Source organism: Gossypium raimondii, chromosome 8 (assembly GCF_025698545.1).
Source record: "Gossypium raimondii isolate GPD5lz chromosome 8, ASM2569854v1, whole genome shotgun sequence".
Lineage (NCBI taxonomy): Eukaryota > Viridiplantae > Streptophyta > Magnoliopsida > Malvales > Malvaceae > Gossypium > Gossypium raimondii.
Window position 1 is genome coordinate 39780429 of NC_068572.1, and position 17203 is coordinate 39797631.

The 17203-nt window shown below is 36.1% G+C and overlaps 1 protein-coding gene across 3 annotated transcripts; it reads right to left on the reverse strand.

The window, feature by feature from the left end:
• Window positions 1-234: 234 nt before the first annotated feature.
• On the reverse strand, window positions 235-16608 carry LOC105791423 (zinc finger protein CONSTANS-LIKE 13). 3 transcript variants are annotated; one of them, XM_012619488.2, is made up of 4 exons: window positions 16005-16604; window positions 6613-6810; window positions 806-1077; window positions 235-536 (listed from the first exon to the last, which is right to left on the reverse strand). In XM_012619488.2, the coding sequence occupies exons 1-4, from the start codon at window positions 16503-16505 to the stop codon at window positions 446-448; spliced, it is 1062 nt and encodes a 353-aa protein (XP_012474942.1). In that variant the 5' UTR covers window positions 16506-16604; the 3' UTR covers window positions 235-445. The 3 variants fall into 3 exon arrangements, 1 of the variants encoding a protein (XP_012474942.1); XR_008198474.1 differs by lacking the exon at window positions 235-536 and adding an exon at window positions 5141-6230 and having other exon boundaries at window positions 903-1077; window positions 16005-16608; XR_008198473.1 differs by lacking the exons at window positions 235-536; window positions 806-1077 and adding exons at window positions 4693-4952; window positions 5141-6230 and having other exon boundaries at window positions 16005-16608.
• Between the last annotated feature and the right edge of the window lie 595 nt (window positions 16609-17203).

Consider the following 17203-nt stretch of genomic DNA (forward strand, 5'->3'; position numbering starts at 1 on the left):
ATTAAAAACTATTATTAAAAACTAGGAGATCAACTATTGTGGTATATTGACATAAAATCTTAGTTGAAATCAAATCTCGAGTTCGATCCGTGATACCCTCATCCAAAAAGAGAAAAAACTAGTTTCCCAGATTTTATGTCTAAACCCTCCAAAAATTGTGATTTCAATTACTTTTTTTTTGATTTCCTGCACAATCTATCAGCTTACAAAGTCGAACAAGGGCACACAGCGATATACAATGATATATTTTTCGAATTTTCAGCTTTCAAGTATTTATATATAAAGTTCTACAAATCAAAATAACATGTACAAAAGCTAAACTCTACAAGTAAAAAACCAACCTGGTATATATACCCTAAAGCTTTGGCTTAAGGAAGAACAACTACAGAAGGGAAAAACATTTTCTAGTAACAAAAAAGCTAACCCAAGTTTACCACAAAGGTTTTCAACGCTTTACCTTTGCGAAACGGCCTTTAATTCTTGTCCTGCTTTCAGCTCGAGCTTTTCTTGATTCATACCTTACGTGCTTATCATATCTGTAATGTTTTCACATAAACAGTGTTTTTCTCAACCAAAAACATTCATCATATGTAAGGTTTTTATGTGTATGTAACATTTCTTTATGAAATAAAATAAAAATGTATGTGTTGGGTTATGTTTCCTAGACTCTGGATATGAGTATGCATGACAAAAAGTATATTCAATACCTATGTCAGGTACTCACACCCAATTTCGAGTAACGCAGCTACTTACTAATAAAGGTTAATGATATCAGTGGTAAGGAACAAAGTGAAGCAAAAAATACCTCCTTGTTTTCTTTTTCTCCTTGTAACGTGAGATTGCAGTCTCTCTCTCCTGGCTATTTAACTCATGGACAGAAACCTTTGGAAGTGCTGATATGGTTCCTACACCAGTTTGAGGTTTCATTTGTTGGTCTTCAGGGCCATCATTCACATCTATATTCCTGCTACAATCTACATGTGTATTAGCAACCCTAGCATTTTCCTCGGTATATAGGAGTGCTTGATTGGTGATCTCAACATTATCATTGAATTTCAAGCACTGTAACGGACTTGTCTGCATCAAGAGAAACTAGATTAGCTGTTCTGTTTTCACTAATCACAGAAGATTAAATGCTGAAATCCATCATCACCATAAACTTTAAGCCATATCAGGCTTCAACCTGAATATGATGGATAGATCATGATGGAAGCAACCATTAATGAAGAAGACAAAAAGTCTTAATCAAGTCTTAATCATCATTAAAACAATGATGATGTAAGAGGTGACAAAAGCAGCTGTAACACAAACAGTGACAACAACAGTCATAAATACAAGCATGACACATGGAATCATAAAAACAATAAGTAGAATCCACACGCCACGCCATATTTCAAACTAAAACCACATCAAAAAATCAATAGCTTTTTCAACTATTACAACACTTGTTTTTCTAACTTACAAGGACCTTTGTGCTCATTTTAAAAGTGACTAACATGCACTCTACTCTATGGTACAAGGACCTATAGGGTACTTTTGCCGCAACAATAAGTTTTGTTTGTTTAGACATAAAATAAAAGGACAGAAGGGACCATAAATATGCTTTTCTGCTGATCTAATTGTCAACTTAAACTCTCCTAAATGACAACAAAGACCAATAAACAAACATCTATTGATCTAGAATCAAAATAATAATAAAAAGACCCAATGTTGTATATTGAGAATGTTCCATAGAATGTTTCATATATCAAGAGAAGACAACAACATACGAGTTAATAGTGTTAGACTACAACAATATTCAAGAAAGAGATATTCTCTCTTTTTATTATTTCGCATTAAATGCATGCAGATAACTCATGCATTTATAGACATACGTAAAGTAACTGATGTTAACAGACTAACTGCTAACAATAACCATCCTTAACTATAACAGTTCTAACCATTTTGATAACTACTCTAACATTCCCCTAGCCTGTTTGTTTTTGTACTACAAAGTTCTCTTGATGGCAGCACTCGAAGAGCACGTCTGAAGGATGAAAATAGTTTAGGGGTGATCGGTTTTGTGAGGACATATGCAATTTGTTGAGCAGAGGGAACAAAATTGACTTGTAAGTAACCAGCAAGAATCTTTTCACGAACAAAATGATGGTCTATTTCAAAATGCTTCATTTTGGTATGATGAGTGGGATTTTCAGCAACTGACACTGTAGAAGAGTTGTCGCACCAGATGATTGGTATCTTAGACAGCGGCATTCCAACTTCATTCAGCAACTGTTGAATCGATAAGAGTTCAAACACGCAGTTAGCTAAGCTGCGATATTCTGCTTCAGCAGAGGACCTAGAAACTACTGACTGTTTCTTTGAACACCAAGCCACAGGATTTGAACCAAGATATACCACATATCCGGAAGTAGATCGACGATCTTCGATGAAGGAGGGCCAGTCAGCATCGGAATAACCCACCAGTTCTAGTTGTCCTGCTGTAAGGCACAGTCCATGATCCATAGTGCCAGCCAAATATCTTAATACACGTTTGATAGCTCTCCAGTGAGTATCACTTGGAGCACTCATGAATTGGCTAAGTTTGTTGGTACAGAATGACAAGTCGGGTCGTGTAATACAAACATACTGAAGCATGCCCACAACACTTCTATACAAGTGCACATCAGAGAATGGAGAACTGCCATCTGAAGCTACTAGCTTGGGCATGCTTACCATAGGTGTTGGCGTGGATGCTGCTCCAAGCATTCCAGTTTTCTCAAGGAGTTCAGTAACATATTTCTTTTGACTGAGCATCAGCCCCTGTGAGTGCGTCGAACATCAATACCAAAAAAAAAAAAACTAAGCACTCCCATATCCTTGAGAGCGAATTTGCTATGAAGACGATGCACAACATCTTCTATGTCTTGATCATGACTTCCAGTAACCACAATGTCATCGACATAGACCATGAGTAGGAGACACTTCCCTTCAAACACTCGGATGAATAGAGAGGAATCAGCTTTAGACGCAAGAAAACCTAGTTGATTCACGAGGTACTCCTTAAGAGTCTGAAATCAGGCGCGAGGAGCTTGTCTCAGACCATACAGTGCTTTATTCAGCTTGCACACCAGTTTCTGACCAAAAACACCTGGAACTTCAAAGCCAGGAGGTTGTTCCATGTATATTTCTTCAGTGAGCTCGCCATTAAGGAAAGCATTGTTGATATCGACTTGGCGTAGAGACCACCCCTGCATAACTGCAAGTGAAAGAACAGTGTGAATGGTGGAAGCTCGAACCACTGGACTATACGTATTATGAAAATCAAATCCGGCATGTTGAGAAAATCCTTTTGTAACTAACCGAGCCTTGTATCTGTCAATGGAGCCGTTAGACTTTTTTTTAACTTTAAACAACCATTTGTACCCTACTGCTCTCCGATTCTCTAGAAGGGAACAAAGGGTCCAGGTATTATTTCGAGCCAAAGCTTGTAACTCACTGTAAACTACTGTCTGCCATCAGTCAAACACCATTGCCTCATGAATGTTAGAAGGATCATCTCTTGGTGATGAAGCTGCCGTACTAAGATATGCCTTTTGGCTTAAAAATCCTAGCCTTGCTTCTGGTAACCATGTTATGGTTGTTGAGGGTGATGGGTTGAAGAGGTTGCTCTTGTTGTCGAGGGGAAGATGACATAGGTGCGGCTTGAGGGGGTGGCACTGGTTGTTGAGAAGAAGATGACATAGGTGACATGAATAAAGTAGGTTGACTATGCGTTATATTATGGGAGGCAGACTGTGAGTGAGACATTGATTGCGAACGGACAGGTGTAGTGGAAGTAGATGACGTAATTGGTGGAGGTGTAGGCAGAGTACTAGGACACGACACATGAGGAGAAGGTAAAACCAAAGGCTTAGCACTGACTTGTGGACTAGATGTAGGTGATGTAGCTATTGGAAACGGAGTTTTGTATGGAAAAGTGTTTTCATTAAAAGTGACATGACGGGTAACATAGACTCTACCATTGGGATCTTTACATTTATAACCTTTATGTACTGAAGAGTATCCTAGAAAGACACAGGGTATTGACCTAAATTGTAACTTTGCTTTGGTAAACGGTCAAAGGTTGGGAAAGCATAAACAACCAAAAGTTCTAAGGTAAGAGTAATCGGGTTTTGTTTGGAATAATTTTTCATGTGGTGAGACATCACCCAAAGGATGAGAGGGTAACCTGTTGATCAAGAATACAGCACTGCAGAAGGCTTCGTTCCAAAACGTCAGAGGCATTGATGCATGAGCTAACATGGAAAGACCTGCTTCAACAACTTGTCTGTGTTTGTGCTCAACAAGACCATTCTGAGCAGATGTGTAGGGAAAAGTGAGCCGGTGCAAAATACCTTGTTGATTCAGATAACTTTTCAACGCCTGAAACTCCCCTCCCCCATCTGTCTGTAGAGACTTGAGCTTTGTACCAAGTATTCTTTCAGCTTGGCGATGAAACTGTGGGAACACAGTTAGAACATCAGACTTGTTCTTCAGAAAATAAAGCCATGTATACCGAGAATAGGCATCAATGAAGGCAACATAATACCGAAAATCATTAGAAGCAACCGGAGCTGGTCCCCAAACATCAGTCACAACCAGTTGTAGAGGCGATGTATACACAGTTGTTGATTTAGAAAATGGGAGCTTACATTCCTTACCAAGATGACATGCAACACAATCAACAAATTTATTGATATCAGTATATGGTATATTACATCGTATAAGTGCTTTTGTAAGATTAGCACGACAGGGGTGTCCTAATCGATAGTGCCAAACACTAAGAGGAAGTCTGACACTAGTCGAAAAACACTGAGCAGGCTTAGAAGGCACATGAGTTCCAGTAGACTGATTGATATGAAGTCTGTATAACCCATGATGAACGGAGCCTCAAAGTAAAATCTCCATTGTCTTCAAATCACGCACCGGCACTGATTAGGGAAAAATTCAAACATGACCTGATTGTCTTTAGCAAACTTGGAGACAGATAAGAGATTTTTAGTAATTCCAGGAATGAGTAACAAGGACCGCATGTACAGAGGTCGAGAGTGAGTAAGCAAGGACGACTGTCATGCAGACATAACAAGTAAAGCTGAGCCATTTCCAACAAACACCTTACCTGGTCCTTTGAAGGATCCAGTATCACCAATGGAGCTGGCTGAATTTGTCAAATGATGCATGGCACCTGAATCCGGATACCATGAATTATCGGCTACAGTTTCAGGAGTCGTTACATATGCCTGAGACGGTGCTGAAGCTGTGCTAGAGGAAGGCATAGGGACCTGTTGTGGAGGACTACCAACAAACGGATTAGTCCAAGTAGATGACGGAAGAGTGGGAAAACACCAACCTGGTGAACTCCATTGAGGTTGAGAAGGAGGGAACCAGGGTGTAGCAGAAGAACCGGACCCAACCATGCAAATATTTGCTTGTGGGTGGCCTGTAGTTGTTACTTTTGTAGGAAGAGTCAAATCAATAGTAACAGCGATTAACAAGATGACCAACCTTCCCACACAACTGACATTGAATCTTTGAGTGAGAAGAACGACCTCGCCCACACCCCCGACTTATAGACGACGGTTGATAAGAAGGGATGGGATCATTAGAAACTGTGGAGTCAGATGATTGATGAGACACCACGTTAACAGAACTAGATATTTCAGTACTCGCAAGCTGTTGTCGCGCTTCAGCATCAAGAAGCATGGATATTACTCCTTGAACTGTGTAGGGCACCTGACTTGATGTAACAATTGTAATAACAGATTCATAGTCTGGAGAAAGACCATTTAGAATCGCAGTGTCGCAGTGATATGCTCGTGCTCACTGATGATCTCACCACAGCTGGCAAGATGATCGCAACAGCCTTTCATCTTGACCAAAAAGTCTTTCATGCTCAACTCACCCTTGCGCTGGGAGTGCAAAGTCCGCCGATAAAATATCAACTTGGAAGTGGTTTTACTCCCATACAAAGTGACAACCGCTTTCCAGATCTTCGCACTTGTATCTATGCCAATAAGGTGAGGCAGAACAGATGAACTGATAGAAGATAACAGCCATAACGCAAACGCACTGTCCTGTTGCTCAAAATGTGCAAACTCCGGATTCTCACAACAACCACCGCTGTCATCTGAAAGAAACTGAGTGGGAGGATCTTGATTCTCGTCTAAGAAGCGTTGAAGCTTATGTGCTTTGACTGCCAAGAGAACTTGCTGTCGCCATAACAAATAGTTACTATCATCAAGAAGAACGCTGATCTTTGTTGAAAAGATCCTACTATCGACAACGCCATCAACAGAACTACAAGCCATATCAAACATGCACAGCAGATATTCAAGTGAATAACACCAAGAAACAACTTACCTCTGATACCATGTTAGACTACAACAATATTCAAGAAAGAGATATTCTCTCTTTTTATTATTTCGCATTAAATGCATGCAGATAACTCATGCATTTATAAACATACGTAAAGTAAAGTAAAGTAACTGATGTTAATAGACTAACTGCTAACAATAACCATCCTTAACCATAACAGTTCTAACCATTTTGATAACTACTCTAACAAACAAGAGAGGAAAAGAAAATGCAAACCTCTAAAGCAGGGCATGAAACAGGATCTGCATCATTATTGCAACTTGGTTGCATACTTGCTGGCTGAAAATGATCAGTCTCAGGTATCAGCGACTGCAAATCAATTTTTTGAAAGGTGAGGGTGGGATCTGATTTTGCCAGTTCATGCAGCTGATGGAATATCTCCTCTTTATGTTGTCCACAAGATGAATTACGATTCTGATTCAAAAACAGTTCATTCAAGTTAATTGCCAATTTCATCATTTATATGACACGATGCAGAAAAAGCTAAGAAATTTGCAGTTAATGGTAAACAATTCATCCATTTTTTTACTGGAATTCCTAAACAACCATATCCAAAAGAAGGGCAGCCAAATCTCAATAAAATCACCTTACCAACTCAAACACAAAATTTCACAAACCTCACTCTCATGATTTTCTAAAAGACAAAGACATAACCTAAAATTTCTCGTCTAAGTGATAGAATGGTTTGAGTTCGAACAACGGCATGAGTGCTCTATCTACATAGAGCCTAATGGTTGCGTCCTTCAGCGGCTTCAAAAGTGCTCCTATGCTCACTTCCGAGTTGTAGAAAAAACTTGAGAGTGTATCTATTTTTTAGTAGCAGTCAAAAGAGAAAAATACTTTCGCAGCACAATATCCTCTAATTTGTCCATATACATATAGGTTCAGTTAGGGGAGAAGCTAGAACAATTTTTTTAGGGTGGTTGACTGAAATTTTAATTTTGTATGGTCTATATCTTTATAATTTTTAAAGGATTAAATCGAATTTTTATAATTTTAGGGGGGCTAAAGTGTAATTTTACCTTTACTAATTTAAAACTTTAAAAAATTTTAAAGGGACTAAATAGTAATTTTCCATTTTAGGGGGGTTGGGGCCCTGCCAGCCCCCTAGATTTGCCTCTGGTTCAGTCTTCTTTATAATAGAATTAGCATTTCGCTATAACAAAAGTTTTTATAGAAGCAACAATTATAGTTAATTATTTATTAAATTAATTTTTTAGAACATCATATTGTTTAAGTAAAATTATAGTTATTCCAATAACATTTAAGAATTATTGGAAAAATCTCATTGTAAATTAATTAAGGAACCCATAGGTATGTTAGTCAATTAGGGTATAGCACGATTTCGTTTACTGGTTAGCACGTTATTTGGTGTTTGCTTAGGGTTTAACAATTTTTCTAAGGGTTATTCGAACCTAATGATTCTTTTGCTAAGGGGTAAAATGGAGGAGGATCTGACCAACTTGAATATTTTTGAGGAAGAAAAAACATCATTCCGTGGTAAAATGTGATTGAAGAGGATTACAGGCTTTGCTTGGTGGGAAGTGTGTTAAGAGATAGTGTGGTGCACTTCCCTTCGATGAGGAATATGCTTGCAGATCTATGGCATCCACTGGAAGGAGTTACTATTTCAGATATTAGGGAAAAGAGGTTCTTGTTCCGATTTTATTATGAAATAGATCTAAAAGGATGAGTGACGACATGCCCTAGACATCTAATAGACATTTGATTATTTTTCACAAATTGGAACAAGGGAAGGACCCTTTATAAGTGCCTCTGATTTATTCAGTTTTTTGGGTTTAGATCCACAATCTATCAATGAGATTTATGTCAGAAGGTATGGCGCGCCAGTTTGGAAATTTCATCGGTACTTTTCTAGAGTATGACATTGCTTTGATCTCAAGGGGGATCATTCGGTTTATGAGAATATGTGAAAAAGTAGATGTTCGGATTCTACTGAAGTGGAAGAAGAGAATTGTGTTGGATCAAAATTGTTTGGTTTATGCTTATTTTTAGTATGAGAAGCTAACGTTGTTTTGCTTTCTGTGTGGGAAGCTTGGTCATGGGGAAGACTTTTGTCCAATGAGGGTAACACTTGAGACACAAGTAGTGAAGTTTGGATAGGATATCTATAAAAGGAGACATCAAAAAAGGGGCCAGCGACAGTGAGTAAATGGTTACGGGAGGAGATTTTGGGGAGAGGCCCTTTAAGAGGAATTTTGGGTGGAAAAGGGGTGGTAAGAACTTGCAAGAGATGCAAATCCCAAATTCAGATGGGTAGGGAGGGAGTGTTTGGTGGGACTAATTTGGACGGGAGTATGGATCTGGGTTCAGACATGAAGGATAACCCTTTGGAGGTAGTTAATGGAAAGAAAAGACAACGTACTCATGCAAGGAATCTAAATGGTCTTGTTAATGTGGGTTTGTCGAAGTTGGGTGCTTCTAATAAATTATAGGCGCCCACTTTCAAGCAGGTCGGTCAAGAATAATGAAAATCCTTAGTTCGAATGTTCATGGATTGGGGCATCCACGAGCAGTTAGATGTCTCAAAAATAAACTGAGATAAATAAAGCCCCAGATATTGTTTCTAATTGAAATAAGGTTAAGTGCTAGGAGAATGAAGCATATTAAAGAAAGGTGTGGGTTTTCTAATGGTATAGAGGTTGATGTGGATGGTTCTAGAGGTGGACTATGTTTGGGTTGGAATAACGGGTGTACTATTCAACTAAGAAGCTACTTAGTTTCGCATATTGATGTTGAGATTGATCAACGGGATGGGACGGACAAATGGAGGTGTACTGGGTTCTATAGGGCTCTAGATGAGAGAATAGATGAATTATGAAACCTTTTAAAAATGTTAGGTAAGGATACTTTGTTGTCGTGGTTGGTATTAAGAGATTTTAATGATATCATGTATTCTTTCAAGAAGCGAGGGGTATAGTTTAGGGAGGGACGAAGAATGGAAAGATTTTGGATGGCTCTTGAGGAGTGTAATCTAAGTGACTTGAGGTTCTCAGGTCAATGACTTTCCTGGGAAAGAGGATGCCTATAAGAAAATAATGTACGGGAATAGTTGGATCAAGGGGTAGCAAACTCGGCTTGGTGGAGACCTTTTTCAGGTTATAATGTTAATCATATCACTCATAGCTTTTCTGATCATTATTGGGTGTTGGTTGATACTATAGGGAATGATAAGAGTTGGATGATAAGAGAACGAAATTGATTCTGATTCAGTATTGATTGGGTACTTGAGAATATATGTGAGGAACAAATTAGGAATTTTTGGGAGTCGTCTAAATTGGGTGTGCCAACAAAATTGGTGAAATTAGGAAATGAATTAAGTAGGTGGACGAAAGAGAACTATTGACAGAGAAAGCAAAATGTTACAGAGTTGAATTTCCGGTTGGAAGAGTTAAATTCAGTCGACCCCGATTAAAGTTGTTTAATTGAGTTAACTAAAGTCAAGCTTGCATTGAATATAGAAGTAGAGAAAGAAGAATTGTTCTAGGAACAACGAGCAAAAGTAAACTGGCTCAAATTTAGAGATCAAAACACGACTTACTTTCATAGATGTGCATCTTTTCGTAGGAGAAAGAATACTTTTAAGGGATTGACAGATATGAGTGAGGTATGGGTAACAGAAGATGAGGAGATGGCGAATATTGCGACCTATTATTTTAAGGAGTTATTCACGATGACTTCGGTAATAAGCTATGCTTACATGTTGTCAAGTGTACGACCTAGTATTTCAGAAAGCATGAATGAAGAGTTGGTAGTGGATTTTAAAGAATAAGAGGTGAGAGAGGCAGTTAAAGGTATGACACCTTTGAAGGTAGCAAGTATGGATGGGTTCCCAACTTCATTTTTCCAGAAATATTGGCATGTTGTTGGTAAGGAGGTATTTCGGTATTGCATTGATGTTCTAAATGGGGTAAGGGAGGTTGATGTTATAAATTATACGAATATAGTTCTCATACCTAAAGTAGGAACTCCGAATAAACAATTTAGGCCTATTTTGTAATGTTCTTTATAAGATTGTAGCCAAGAGAATAGCCAATAGATTGAGAAAGGTTCTGGATGTCTTTATTGATGAAGCTCAAGGGGCGTTTGCCCTTAGAGGGAAAATATCAGATAATATAATTATAACATATAAGTTATACGCTTTCAAGAAGAAACAGAGGGGTTCAAGGGGATCGTTTACATTAAAGCTGGATATGAGTAAGGTCTGTGATAGGGTAGAGTGGGTTTTTTTTGGAAAGAATGATGGAACATATAGGTTTTATTAGAAGGTGGATTGAGCTTGTGATGAAGTGTGTGAAAACGGTGTTATATTCAATTATTTTTAATTGGATTAGGGGGATTTTTTCGGCCTACTCGTTACTAAGACAAGTGGATCCCTTAAACCCTTACTTATTTCTCATCTGTGTAGAAAGGGTATCAAGCTTGCTTAATTTGGCGAAAGAGGAGGGTTCAATTCTAGGAGAAAGAGTGGGAAGGCGGGGTTTGATAGTGACTTATTTGCTTTTTGCTAATAATAGTATTCTTTTTGGTAAAGCAAGTGCGGAGGGCGCAAGTACAATGAAAACGATTCTATTAGAGTATGAAGGGGTTTCTGGCCAGGTGGTTAATATTGATAAGTCACTTGTTTATTTTAGTAGGAATGATGATAGCATGTTGTAAGAGCGAATTAGGGATGTGTTGGGTGTTGGGTGTTCGGGTTTTCAGTAATCTAGAAAAGTACTTGGGCTTGCCGACACTTATTAAAAGAAGCAAGAAGGAAGCGTTTGTTACTTTCAAAGAAAGGTTTCTCAAGCACATAGAGAGTTGGAATGTGCGGCTTCTTTCGACAGGGGGAAAATGAGGTATTTGTTAAATCAATTTTGCAAGCAATCCTGATATATGCTATGCAGTGTTTTCTATTGCCGATTACTTTGTATCAAGAGTTAAAGGGTATTATGAGTAAATTTTGGTGGTGCAATAGTAGAACAAAGAGGGGGATACATTAGTGCCAATAGAAACTATTATGTATGTTGAAATGTGATAGTGGCTTAGGCTTTTGGGATTTAGGTAAATTTAATATAGCATTATTAGTGAAACGGACATGAAGACTATTGACGAAGCTAGATAGCTTGTTTGCTCATGTTGTAAGAGCTAAATATTATCAGACATGTGATTTTATGAGTTAAAGATTAAGGTCTTACCCTTCATATACCTGGCTGAGCATTTGGGGTGCTCGAAGGCTTTTAGAGAATGGCTGTGGGTGGAAGGTAGGCAGTGGGGAGGTGATAAATATTTGGAATGATTCATAGTTGCCAAGAACTGGATAAGGAAGGGTAAGGGGTCAGGACATTAATATTAAATTGTACATTAGTGGCAGACTTGATTGATGCAAATTCGACTACCTGGAAATTGGATGTGCTGGATAAGCTATTTGATAGTGAGCAGGTGAATAAAACTGTGTCAATTCCACTCTCTCTGTTTGCTCAAATGGATGAGCTGGTGTGGCAGGGAGATAATACTAGGGTTTATTTGGCTAAGAGTGGCTACAAGTGGCTTATGGCACAAAATAGTGATCCAACAACAAATGATGCAACAAATCAAAATACAATGCTAAAGGTTTTTTACAAAAAACTGTGGAGCCTAGATGTTGCTAACAAAATCAAATTTACATGTTGGAACATTGCTAATAATTATTTGCCTACTTTTGGTACTCTCCAAGCAAGGAGCATTGTTGCGGTGAGCTATTGTCCTGTCTGTCGAAGGGCTAAGGAGTCGGTCGAGCATGTGTTTAGAGAGTGCCCAATTACAAACCAAATTCTACAGGAGCTGGAAATGTCATTTTCAGCCTCCAATAGAACAAACAATTGGAAGTTATGGTTAGCCCAAGAATTTGTGAATAACAGTTTAGGCACATGCAAAATGTGAGGGATTATTTTTTGGGTAGTATGACACAATTGCAACATTATTTACCATGAAAGGGCTCATCAAAATGCATTTGGGGTGCTAGGTTTTGTGAAAGCTTATGTTCAAGAACTTGAGAATTTGAACGGGGTGATGTCAACCGTTTAACAATCGGTTATTTTTAGATGGGAGCCACCAATAGGAGACATAATAAAAGTTAATTTTGATGCAACATTTCATCGATTCTCAAAGCATGTGACAGTTTGGGCCTTAGTTCGTAATAGTGAGGGATTAATAATGGCTGCGTGTACATACCCATTTGAAAATTTGGCGGATCTAATAGTAGCAGAAGCCAGGGCATGTCTGCAAGTCGTAACATTTACGAAAGAGCTTCTGTTTCCAGAAATCATCGTTGAAGGGGATGCACTGACAGTCATTAAAAAACTAAGGTCTGATGAGAAAGACATATCAACACTAAGTTTTTTGATTAATGAGATTAAAGAATGGGTTAATAGTTTTATATTAGTGAAATTCAGATACATACCACGCTAAGGGAATGACGCAACCCACTTGTTAGCCGAAGAAGGAAGAAGGTATGCGACTCCCATGTTTTGGATAGAGGCACCAAGGGTGGTGGAAGCGGAGGTGGAGAGGAACAGAGAAGCCATGCAAGGTGCGAGGTGAGATGGGTTTTCTTGCTGCTGGAGGATTTGTTCGATTTTTGACTCCGACGACAAAAAATTGAAAGGAGCGGACTAGGTTTAATAAGACATATGCCATTTTCGATGATGTGGGAAGGTCGGAAGCTCGATTTGATGATTGATGATAGGTGGGGTGGAAGAATTTGTAAGGTCGTTTCATTTTTACAAATTGGAAAAGGGGTTTCTTTACTGCTGGTTTTTTGTTTCAGTTGTTTTTGTGGTTGTGTTTATTTTTTTAAGATTTTTGATTTGCTTTTCCAATTAAAATACCTTTAAGGCATCAACCCTTATAACCAATCACGTTGTGGTTAGGTGGGATGTAACAACCAACTTTAATAAATGTCTAGAAGTTTTTTTTAAAAAAGAGAGTAAAATTATAGTTATTTTATATAAGTAAATTTATTAATTATAATTTATTAAATAAAAATGATGTTAGTTAAAATATTATTTCAATAAAATGCTTAAATATCACATAAAAATATTAATAATATTTTATTAAATGAAATAATCTACCATGGGTGAACATATCAATTCAATAAACTATTAAGTTCCCTAATTAAATATTCTACTATGAATTTAGAATATCATAAATTTATAAATTGAATACTTAAATTTAATAACTCATGATTAATTAATTATGATAATTCATACTAATTGATTGAACTTAATAGATTTATAAACTTCATAATTAGTCAAATGAAAAAATATAAAATAAAATATGCATAAAAGTAATGATAGAAGCACATGATATACATCTAATAATTTTGTTATAGGTATATAATAGCCACCTCTCTATAACAAGCAAAATCTTGGCAAACAAATGAGGTCGTTGCAGAGAGAGTTGATTGTATAATGTGTTTGACTGAGTTGATGTCACGAGTCAACTCAACATCAACATCAACTTAGTTAAGGAAATTACTAAAAAACTAGTTTTTAATAAAGTACTGGTTATTAATATAATGATGTTTTTATCTTTTTACTATTGGGTTAAATCACTATTTGGAGCCTAAACTTGGAAACAACTTTCACATTGGGGCTTGAACTTTCTTTTTGTCCAAGTTAGTTCATGAACTTGGTAATTGTTCTCATATTGAAGCTTAAATTAGGCACTTGTTCCCATATTGAAGCCTAAACTTGGTAAATATTCCCAAGTTATGGCCTAAACATTAGGGTTTTTGAAGAAAATATCATGGATTAGCTTGGACCCAAAAAAGTTCATGTCTCGATGTAAGAAAATTACCAAGTTCATAGGTTAACTTGGAAAAAAAAGTTTAGGCCTTAATATGAGAGTAGTTGCCAATTTAGGCCCCAAAAAATAATTTAACCCATTACTATTTTTATATGAAATGCTTAAACAAAACAACTAAATATGAGAAGTTTAAATATTAAACCCAAGCCTAAAGAAGAGTTATTTACTTTACCACTCTACTTTATATATATAATACTTACTTTTTCCCATAACCCTTTTCCAACCCTTAAATTTATATATATCTATATATACTTATATAATGTGTTTGATTGAATTGGTGTCATAAGTTGTCGACATTAACTTGGTTAGATAAATTACTAAAAAGTAATTTTAATAAAGTAATGAACATTAACATAATGGTGTTTTCGTCTTAAACTATTTTTATATGAAATGCTTAAATAAAATAATTAAAAATGAGATGTTTAAAGATTAAATATGAGCCTAAATAAGATTTACTTACTCTACCACTACTTGTTTTTCTTAATATAATACTTATTTCTACTTTTAACCCCTCTTCAACGCTTAACCTATGTTTGGATGAAGGTGGGAAGGAGAAGAAAAGAAAAGGAAATTTGGATAGACTTTATAAGTTAGGTAGGGAAAGTAAAAGAAGTGAGTATCCCTTACTTTCTTCTTCAAGTTGGAAGGCTAAGGAAAGGAAACTAAAATAAATTTTAAGATAAAAAATGTTTTTTTGTTATTTCTTTTATAAATAATTTTATGAAAATGTTATAGTTGTAAAAATTCATTATAATTAATCATTTCCTTTCCTTTTCATTGTTTATCCAAAAAAAAACACCATTAAAATGACTTAACTTTCATTTCCATCACTAATCTAAACCATCCAAACAAGATAATGAATAATTATTTACTTTCTTTAGCTTTCTATTCTTTTACTTTTTTTTACCACATTTACTAAAGATAATGTTAAATAAGAGAAATAACATGCGTAAGCACGTTGAAATTATGCCCTATTAATTGCTGCAATAATCACTCTACTTATAATTCAATTCTTTGAATTTTTTTATAAATATAAATATAAATATAAATTTAATATTAATCTTTTCTTTCATACACATCACAAATTATAAAATCTTAGGGTTAATATATATGGAGGTACCTAAAGTTTGTAATTTACACCTATTTAGTACCTAAACTTTTTTTTAGACTTAACTAGTATCTAAATTTGAAAACCGTAAATCAACCTGATACTTTTTAAGGTATCTGGCTAACGTCGTTAAAATATGTTGATGTGACGCTAATAACCAATAGCATAATGACACGTGATAACCTCACATTTTGACATGTGGCAAAGAAATAAAAAAAAAATATATATAATTTTTTAAATTTTCACGTGTTACCATGCTATTGATTGTCAATGCTACATAAACATCATATCAGTTTTTTTAAAGATGTGAGACATATGCCTAAAGAAAATACTAATTTGACTTATGAATTTCAAGTTTAAATACTAGTTAAATTAAAGAAAAAAAAGTTGTAAAATACAAGTAGATGTGTATATAGTATCCTAAAATGGGGGTGTATCTATTTTCTAACAAGTTAGGTTATATGAACGTAAGATGATTAAAATCCCAAAATTCCGCAGCTCACTACAAAAGTTGAAGGTGTATACATTCTCGAGGAAAATGGTTTTGTATTATGAGCAATACATACATATCCCAAAATTCCAAACTTGGTGAAATTTCAACTTTTTCTCATTTTCTAAAACAACATAAAGGAGTAAACTTGATACTAACCTTAGGTAGAGGAGGAACATCCGTAGCCTTAAACCCATGATCCATATCATTCGGAACAATCACTCCATCAAACCCAGAAATCAAAGGACATTCCCAAGTCAAAAAATCAAGAAACCCATCATCTTCACTCCAACAGGAAGCTTTATCGTTACCCAAATCCTCGATCCCAAGAAAACTCAGCAACTCACTCACCGAAGGGCACCCGGTGAAGACTTCTACAGGCCTCCTATTATGCAACGAACACCTGTGGCGTTCCCAATCACAATTCGAGCAAAACACAGACTGCTCCGTTTCGCAAAAGAGGGAAGCAGGTGATTCGTCACAGGCGTCACACAACTGTGACCGAGAGTGCTTAGTAAACAGTTGGTTAGCTGAGTGAACTTCCCTATCGCATGAAAAACAGAGCTTGGCGGAATCAGCTCTGCAATATAACAGAGCTGTGGACTGGTTACAGTAGTCACAGAGTCTCCTCTGTATCTGGGTATGACTCTCATCACTCATGTTGTAGAATTGACGTGTTGGGGATGGGAAAATTTTATGGAGTAAAAGGAATGGAGCTTAAAGTAGGGTGAAACTAAGAAATGAGAGACAGTAATTGAAGCAGGATAAGCTTATCGTTTTATAATGCTTGCTTCCTGATTAATTAAATCGAAATTGCTTCAAAATTGACTACTACAATGCGCAGGTGATTAAAACGTGGTCCAACAATTTTTAAGTAATTTTTAAAATTTAATTCATTTTTGGTGACAAAATAAATTATTAAAATTGTTGAATCAATTGATTCGTCTTTGCTGATTCAAAATTGTTTTGAAGGGTAAATTTCATTAGATTTTATTTTGGGTTTCAATACCACTTTTATTCATAAATTAGCAATGCGATGAAATTCAATTTGATTAAATTACCTTTGAGATTTTGAACACCAATTGTATTTAAAATGTTTTTATTTGTTTTACCATCACATTTTTTGTTTAATACAATAATGAAAGTAGGAGTGTTTCGCTCAAAACAAATATGCTATGAGATATTTTGTATTATATAAATCTTATAGTGATTATTTATTTGTCTCATATTTAACTTATCTTTTCATATTTCATTATAACTTGACAAATTGCTGGAAGGTTTGATAGACTATGAAATATTAATTAAAACTATTTTTAAAGTTTAGAAGTATAATTATAATTAATAAATACAATAAAACT